This window comes from Triplophysa rosa, linkage group LG18 (assembly GCF_024868665.1).
Source record: "Triplophysa rosa linkage group LG18, Trosa_1v2, whole genome shotgun sequence".
Lineage (NCBI taxonomy): Eukaryota > Metazoa > Chordata > Actinopteri > Cypriniformes > Nemacheilidae > Triplophysa > Triplophysa rosa.
In genome coordinates this window covers 20,936,767-20,946,004 of record NC_079907.1, presented here as the reverse complement: position 1 = coordinate 20,946,004, position 9,238 = coordinate 20,936,767, and the positions used below count along the sequence as shown (strand labels likewise).

At 41.2% G+C, this 9,238-nt stretch overlaps 2 protein-coding genes across 10 annotated transcripts in view; one reads left to right on the top strand and one right to left on the bottom strand.

Moving 5' to 3' along the window:
• Positions 1–253: 253 nt before the first annotated feature.
• Positions 254–7,050, top strand: g6pc3 (glucose-6-phosphatase catalytic subunit 3). Its single transcript, XM_057359274.1, has 6 exons — positions 254–785; positions 1,482–1,588; positions 1,723–1,813; positions 2,043–2,161; positions 2,353–2,494; positions 3,664–7,050. The coding sequence occupies exons 1-6, from the start codon at positions 568–570 to the stop codon at positions 4,004–4,006; spliced, it is 1,020 nt and encodes a 339-aa protein (XP_057215257.1). The 5' UTR covers positions 254–567; the 3' UTR covers positions 4,007–7,050.
• The window catches only part of tanc2b (tetratricopeptide repeat, ankyrin repeat and coiled-coil containing 2b), a 139,833-nt gene continuing 135,394 nt past the window's right edge, over positions 4,800–9,238 (bottom strand). For all 9 annotated transcript variants that reach the window (XM_057359264.1, XM_057359265.1, XM_057359266.1 and 6 more), the window contains one exon: positions 4,800–9,148. In XM_057359264.1, coding sequence (XP_057215247.1) covers positions 7,084–9,148 — 2,065 coding nt within the window. In that variant the 3' untranslated portion in view covers positions 4,800–7,083. The remainder of the gene's footprint in view (positions 9,149–9,238) is intronic.

Below are 9,238 nucleotides of genomic sequence, written 5' to 3'. Positions count from 1 at the left end.
TATATATATATATATATTATACTTTAAGTACCGCAGCATTACTAAATCGTGTACTTATTTCCACATTTATTATATATTTTCCATTCATTCATCAACGAGTCAAAAGTGTTGTAGTATTTGCAAAGTTCATGTAAAAATAGTTTGTTACAGCTAATAAAAAAGTCTACAAAACTGTAGGTGGCGCCTACAGTACCATCGAAGCCCCGTCCATCAGTAGTTTTAGTGAAGTCTGTCCCATTGCGGTATCCGTAAAGTAGTAACGCGGTAGAAACAGATGAGAGATCAGCCAACAGGAGAGAAAATAAGCATCTCTGCAGGTCATTTTGAGCCAGTTTCACAAACGTGAAGTAATTGCTATAATTCATCACTTAGTAGACTATTCGTCTGTTGGTTTCTCGAATTTATCGATTATATTCTAAACTTAAAATATCAGGTGACAAAAGTGGATTACTATGTAAACAAGGATGTAATTATAAACACATGTCTGGGAGCACCTGATACCCTCTATTTGTGGACCTTTTTTTATGTCCAGCATAACCTTATATCAGCGACAAGCGTATTCACAATATGGAGCTCATATACCGCCAAGGCGTTTGGATGGCTGAGGCTCTTCAGCTGAGAACCAGAAGTTATGAAGATTTTTGGCTCGTTGCATCTCATATGGGAGACCCCAAAGCTGCGGTTCTCCTGTTATTTCCAGTTGCGTTTTATGTACATCGACGGACTGGCATCGCTGTCATCTGGGTGGCAGCTTTATCTGAATGGCTGAATTTAGTCCTTAAATGGTAAGAATTGATTTGCAGGTTAAAGTGATACTTCACCCCAAAATGAAAATTCTGTCATCATTTACTCACCTTCGAGTTGTTCCAAATGTGTATAAATGTCTTTGTTCTGATGAACACAGAGAAAGATATTTGGAAGAATGCTTATAACCAAACAGATCTCAACACCCATTGACTCCCATAGTAGGAACAATTACTTTTATCTTTTTTTGTTTTGTTCTGTTGAACACAAAAGAAGACATTTTGAAGAATGTAGGACAGCAGTTCAGGGGCACTTTTGACTACCATTGTTTTTTTCCTACTGTGGGAGTCAATGGGTGTTGAGATCTGTTTGGTTATAAGCATTCTTCCAAATATCTTTCTCCGTGTTCATCATAACAAAGACATTTATACACATTTGGAACAACTCGAAGGGGAGTAAACGATGACAGAATTTTCATTTTTGGGTGAAGTATCCCTTTAATGTAGTAGAAACATGAAAATAGGGGAATTTAGAATGTGGTGGTGGTAATAATAATTCACCACCTTAGTCTAAATAAAAGTATTAAGATTTGGCCATCATTGTAACACCACAGTACTTTTTGTGAGAGGTTACAAATTTGAGGTTACACGATTATCAAAATCTTTGAATGATTATGCATCATTAATGCATATACAACATTGACTAATAATGTACATACTTCACTGACATTGATTTAGGATCCTGTTTGGGGAGAGACCCTACTGGTGGATAAGACAATCAGGCTTGTTTTCTGAAAACCCACTGGAGGTCCAGCAGTTCATATCCACTTGTGAAACTGGCCCAGGTGAAAATATTATGTCCCATATAAATCCCATTTACTCTAGATTGTCTTTACCAAAACCCCCTGTTTTGGTGAACAGTTTACTGGTGTCAAGATATTAAATGACCAGGTGACAATTTCTTTTCCATCTCTTACAGGCAGTCCCTCAGGTCATGCTATGGTCACTGGTGCTGTCTGGTGGGTGATAGTGTCCTCTTTGGCAGCATTCTTTCACGCTCGCACAGGCAGGTAAGTCTTTAAGGGAGACCTGTCATGCTCTTTTAGGCGGACATACTGTACCAAATGTTTATAATTAAAAAAATTACTTACATTTCTTTCACTCAAATTGTTCATAGAATTCAGTTAAAGAATACAAAACATAGGCGTATAACTAATGGTTTAAATAGAACCAAAAATAAAAATTCTGTCATCATTTACTCACCCTCTCAAGTCATTTGAATATTTTTTTCTCTTACAGTAAAGTGTTAGCTGCTGTGCCGTACTTGTTTTATGCAGTTTTGTTGGGATGTGTAGGTCTTTCCCGGATATTTATCTTGGCTCACTTCCCTCACCAAGTCATCGCAGGTCTTCTGACAGGTCAGAGCTTTATTGTAACAATTCATGAAGCTTAGGCTATTACACACAAATCACAATAGAATTATTGCTCAAATGTCGTTGTCTAACTTAAAAGACAGCTCAAACACCATAACGCTTGAATGAACAAGTCATTTTGTTTGCTAATACGTTTAGACAACTCGGATCTGGAGGTTTAATTTCCTGTTTTACAGGGGTGATGCTGGGGGTTTGGCTGAACCGATCTGTGCCTGAAGGTCGCCCTCTTCTGTTCTTCTTGGGCTACAGCATGGCTCTTCTCTTTGGGGCTCTTCTGCTGCACTGTGCTCTGCAGAGGATTGGAATTGATCTGTCTTGGTGAGTATGCTCTATATCGCAAGAAATTAATAAACGCATCAAGAGAGATTATATTTCATAATTACATTATGAAATTGGCAGCTCTGTTCCTGGATGGTGATACAGTTGTAATCATAGACATATATTATACCTAGATGCCTTATTGTCTGCTTAAACACATCAACGCGGCTGCCATATTGGTCCCGGCCATTAAATAACGTTACAATAGAAATTTGTTCCATAACTGTATTATGTATGAACTATACCTGAAAGCAATAAGACACTCAATACTGCGCTGAATATGTGCCCTGTTCACTACTGTAAGTAAGACATGATCGCTGAAATCACATTCATAGCTAGCCAGGCACATGTGACATCTTCACACCTACTTGCCTATAGTATCATTTAACAAATGAGTCATAACAACAATCAAAGCAGGTCTTAAACTGTGCGTGTCAAAAAATTAGGAGGAGGACCCCATACCATTTACATATAATTTACATGGTAGATATTTAAACAGCAGTGTGTCTCAACTAAACACTTCACAACTAAAGTAGAGATCACCTAAAACTGATGTTAAACCAGGTGTAACAGGACCTTAGTCGTGGCTAAAACAGGCACAACATGCTAAAACCATAACAATACTTTCAGTGAAGCACTGCCTCGTACGAAAAGTTCCACATGCCTTAGGGAAGTGGTTCTCAAACTTTACCGTTGTAAGGCCCCCTTTGTGTAGAATGCATTGCTTTGCGCCCCCTAAATAAAGACTTAGAATTAAACTTAGAATTTTAATTAAACCAAACATATGTTCAGTTATACAATGCTGGAACATCGATTCTTCTGGTTGGTGGTTTTATTTTTCTGATGTTTGGTTGCATAAAATCTATGCTAAATTTCTATATTTCATAAAATGGCACAAAATCTGTGTCCCCCTGGATCCATTTATTTTAGGGCCCCCCAGGGGGGCCACAGCCCCCAGTTTGAGAACAGGTCTCTTAGGGAACATACCCCAAAAACCACACAGTGAGTAAAAAAGAAATGTGGATGGTGGATAAAAGCATCAGCCAACAGCATAAGAAATTGATATACAGTACACATATTTTTGGCTCCATGAGTTAAGGTGTTTTTGGCCATAACAGATGTTACGTTTTATTACATTACATCTCAAACATACATTTCTTTTCCCGCAGGTCTATTATACTGGCTAAGAGGTGGTGTTCTCACTCAGAATGGGTTCGAATGGATACAGCACCCTTCTCCTCTTTAACCCGTGATGCTGGGGCTCTGTTAGGTCTTGGACTTGCACAGTTTTGGAAGCCAGGTGGTTGGACTCTTCCTTGGGTACCCAGGACTCTTTGTCTGGCTCTCTCATCACTGGCCCTCCACTATGTCAGCAGTTTCCAGCTACCCACGGTTCCTCCTCTGCTCTTCTACTCCCTGTTCTTCCTCAAATACACTCTTGTGCCACAGGTGGTCATGGTATTCATCCCAGGATTTGTGCATCTCCTAACAGCCAAACCCAAGAAAGACTGAAAAGGAAAGTTTTGACGAATGCCAGAGACACTTCTGGTGTCCTTAAACCAGCCATCAATGCCAAATGCGTCACACGAAAATAACCAAGCAGCTGGAACATTAGTCATTTAAGGAGTCTTATTTACAAACAAGCAGATAATACAGTCGCTTACAACTTGTTTTGCAGGCAAAAACTAATATGGATTACTGCAGTGCATGAATACATTGAAGAATTTTTTCTGTGCCACTATATACAGCAAGAACACTGCGCTCTATAAAGGCTGTTATATACACATTTAGTGAAAAAATAGAATTGCACAGTTTTTCTTGAGAAATTTGACAACTTGAAAGGTTATGTAGTCTTTTTTTAAGTTCTTTAAACGGTCTTGTATTAAATGTGTTTTTATTTACTGTAGCAATAGCAAAAGTAATGCCTGTAAAACAAGTCAATGTTCCTGGCCTGACCTCTTAGTATTTGCTAAGTTATTGCTAAAATGTTCTGAAGGATTTCCAGGCATGTTTTCTACTGTACTATATGTTCATGTATCCAGATAAGGCTGAGGGCCAAATTTCAATGCAATTTTATTGGACTCATCTGATCCATTAGAAAGTAATATTACACATTTGATGCATCATTCATGTCCATAGCTCCATGGGATGAGGTATGTGGCTAGGTTTAATGTTTAACTTTAAATGCATTCTATTGAAGTAAAAGTTTGCTTTTGTTGTCATACATGACAGCGGTTCTGTATAAGCTGTACACAACTGTAATATAAAAAGTTTGAGCTGTATAAAAATGACCACTGACATGATAAAAACACATTCTGGTTTATTGAAGTCGTTAAACGTTGTCACAGCGCTCTGAAAGCTCACATTTACAGACGAGAAACTCTGCTTAGCAAGCAAGTACATTAAAATCAACTCAAAAATCTAACTGAAAAACTAAAAAAGAATGGTCAAACCCTTCCGAGGTAAATGTCACATCTATACTGTTGGGTTTGGTGGAGATTTTTTGTCAACCCTTTGTGTTTTGTTTCTCCTCTGTTGGAGACATACCGCAGATTTGTTGATGTGTGTGTGTGTTTTCAGGGGGAATGGAGGATCGGTCATGCGTCAGATTATGTACAGCAAAAATAATACACAAAAAAACTACACTTTCCTAACAAGACCCACAGAGTCCTGTATGATCAGGAATTTGTTGGTGCTGTTTCTGTATTTCGCTCTCCCTCCCTGTATTTGAAGATGAGGGATCTCTTGAAGCAGGTTTACACTGACAGCAGTAGAAATGTGAATATGGTTTGCTTTAAGAAAAGCGATCTAGATATTAGTCCGTATGCTGTATTTTTGAGAAGATCTGACCGAAGCCACAGTTAAGCTCTGCATGTTAATAATATTGCATTGTGAAGCAGAGAACTTCAAAAGAAACTAGCTGAATATGTTTTTTACACTACAAATACACTATTTCAAAACGGCTGGTTTGCTTATCGGGAGTGTGTGATGCCTCTGTACTGTGTTTGACACATAAGGCTCGTTTCAAGTCCCTTTCACGCTTTATTTTGCAGAGGACAGCAGGATTTTGTATGCATAAACACATTTGGCCACTATATACAGCAAGTACACTGCGCTCTATAAAGGCTGTTATATACACATTTTATATCTTTTTAAAAATGTAATTTTGCTCTTTAATATTATTATTATTGTTCATTCATTTGCTTGAAAAAATCAGAATTGCACCAAGGACAATGACTGCTATTTTGTTTTCTAGTCGTACAACTAATCACAGGTCATTTTCCAGTGTTAACTGAACATATGTTAGTAAGGATGTTCCATCCCAGATCCAAAAAACCCCTCTCCATCCCCCCAGTGTTCGCTTCCCAAACAATCCTTATCAATGAATAAAGTGCTCTCTTTTTTTAGAATGTCAGACAGTGCAAACCAAAACTATGAATTAAAGTTTAAGTTAAAACAAACATATTTCACTTGATATACTGATGCGTCTCTGTGAGAATGCAATATTCCATTTCTTAAAACAAGAGTTTTACACAAACTGCCCTGAAACTGTGTTTTGTGTACTTTACATACTGTAGAGTATATGTAGCATCTACGATGGTGTAATACATTCTTCCATTGAAATGTGGCACTTCTGCCATTCCAGTGTTTGGTGATAAACTGAGCTAATCTTTTAAATAAGACACTTGTTATTAAGGACAAAATGAGGGTTACTTGAAAATGAGCATATTAAGCTTATTACAAAGAAATTGATAAAATGAACATTATTGCCACTATACAATTGTTAATTTGACACAATATTTCTGCTTGTGAGCCAGAATTCTATAGGTAATCACTGTTAAAATAACAACCTCCAGTCAAATGAAAATGTTTTGAAAAGGCAAACTCAACAGATACAAAATGAAAGAAAACCAACTAAAATTGACACAAAAACTGCTTCAATATTTCTATACATCATAATATATTATATAACTTAAATATAAATATTCCTTTTTCCTTCTGTAACTACATCTTAAATTTACCGAAACATCATTTTCACTTTTTACAGTATTGAACAACAACCCAACATTGTGATGTCCAGAAAGCCTACTGTAGCAGTTTAGTTTAGCTTAAATGGGAAGAGATAAGTGAGGGTGGGAATAAGTTTAACACAGATTCCCAGTTTCTTATACACTTCAGTGCAGGAAACGATGGCAAGGTAAACTCTTACTCTGCATGTAGGCCTCTTTCGTTGGGACATCAAGAAATGTGCTTTCCTAAAATGTGCAGAGCTTTAAAGAAAGTTTTTCATTTTGACATACTGTATTCTAATACTCTAAAAGGGCACTGTCAGGGTATTTGGAACCTGTCCACCACCCAAGTTCTTAAAACTAGGTTTATATCAACAGATTGCGTTTACCTAAAGTAGGCACGGGTATTTGTACATATCTTGTAACACTGTTTTTTAGTTTATTAAAAGCATTTTCTCCTATGTAGTTCTACACAAAATACTGACTTTAATATCCTGCACCTACACCGTCCCTCACACAAGAGCTGACACAAACATTCATTTTCACACACACCTTTGTGCCCACCCTACTGGGTGCCTATTAAACGTTTGACTCCACAAAGGGTCTCTTTGGTTTGATGGGCGAGGTGGGACCTTGTCTGGCATCACGGGACAGCTGGCGGTACATATTCTCCTGGTAGGCCTGAGCCACGGGCATCGTCCGTGCCACTTTAACATCCTGGTATGTGGGCATCTGGCTCACTCGCTCAAGGAGGTCTCGATCGCGGGCCCCTCCATTGGCAAGCTTGCCTAAAGAGGCGGGCTGTGGCTGGACATAGAACTCCTCCTCCAGCATGTGTCCATTCTGGGCATTATTGGTCTTATTGTAGTAAGCAATATTACCTAGCGACGTGGGTGGACTGTAAGAGGCAGTGGAGGCCTGGTGGATCAAATTGCCAGGTGATGTGGGGCTAGTGATAATCGATTCCAGGGATGACACAGGCCAAGCACGGGACGGCTGGTGAAGATACTGCTGCTGAGTCCTTGCAGTCTTGTCAATGACGCCCATGAACGGAGTTGTCCGGGATCGAGCAGGTTCACCCGAGTAGAGCCCGCTTTGAGAGGGAGAGAGGGCAGATGGCTCATCAAAGCTTCGGTCGTACGCAGCCAGCAATGGGATTTCCATTTGGGCCATAGAGGAGGAAGGTCTGAAGCCAGGAGCGAGATTGCAGCTAGAGCCTGAGGAGATATTACTGCTGGAGGGAGAGAAGCGAAGATTTACACTCTGCGAATGGATCAGCGGTCTGGGGGTTGGTACATGCTGCTTTAGGTCACTTGTGTTCGCACTGATAGGTCTGCGCACAAGGTGTGGGATCTCCGGAGAGCCCAACTGGCACTGAGGCAGAGCGGAGGCTGCCACTGCCCTCTCAAGGTCATGTTTGGACACAGGGTAGTATGCCGCAGACTGACTGCGGCTTATTTGGGGGGTTTGGCTGAAGCGCATGCCTCCAGGACCTCCTGTTGTTGAACGGTAGGCTGAAGCAGGACGTTGAGGGATTTCATCCTTGCCTAAGTTTGATTCTAGAACTCCACCAGGCCCACCTCGACCACCATGCTGACAGAGAGCTCCCACATTAAGGCTGGACTGCACTTGAGACATAGACCGGCTATCCAGTGAGGGTTGGTACACCAGCCTGGGCTCCCGCTCTCTTTCCCGGTCCATATCCATGGAACTTCCCTGGTACCTGCTGTTGAGTGGATGAGACAAATGGCTGTACACATTGTTGCTGGGATGGTTAGTGCGAACAATCTGTGCCACAGAGGGCTGAAGACGAAGGCCTTGGGCCTGGTGGTGTTGGCTGGACTGGGAGCTCTGGGAAGGCTGTGACTGGAGCTGGAAGGAGCGCTGGCTGCTCATCTTTAACAGTGGTGATTTAGGTCGGCTAGGTAAAGGATCTTGCTGGTAGCGGACTGGAGAGCCAGACTGGGAACGGTACAAACACACACTCTCCACTGGGGGGCTAGCCCTGAAGGGAACCCCACGCCGAAGAGGGGAAGATGGAGGACTCTGGTAGTCCATTCCCTGGTTACCTCCGCTGCCCATGGGTGGAGGGCTAAACCGGTAGGAAGACTGATGGGCAGGTGAGGTGTGGGGTGGACTCTGGCGGTAGTGGGAGCTTTGATGTGTGGGGGAGATACATGGGGAGGTTGACTGATAACTGTGATGGGTAGGGGATGACATGGACGAGGAACTCGGGTGGAACTCAAAGGCCTGCCCACCAGATAGGTAGCCGGTATCATGATGAGCTGGTGAGAGGGGCGGGCTACGTAAATTGGCAATGTTTGAGCGAATGTCAGTGGCAAGGCCAATGGAGACAGCTTCTAGCTCTTGTTCCAGGAAGTCATCATCCTCGAACAAGTCTTGGACAGGTTCCATATCATCTAGTCTTGGCTCAGGTGGAGGGGTGTGATGAGGGGGCTCCTCATCTTCTTCTACTGGTAAGGGAGATGGAGGTGGAGATGGTGGAGGCTCAAGCTCTGGTTCCTCTGGTTGGGTAACTTGCCTATACTCCTCCTCCACACGCTGAAGAAGGCGCTGGATCTCACGATTGTTTGGACACAGCTTCATAGCATTCCTCAGGTCTTCTAGAGCTTCAGCGAACTGCCTATAGAGTAAAAAAGAAATACTGCTCTTAATATGTACTGATAATATAAGTAAATATAAATTAGATGATAGCATTTTCAGTGGCATGTAA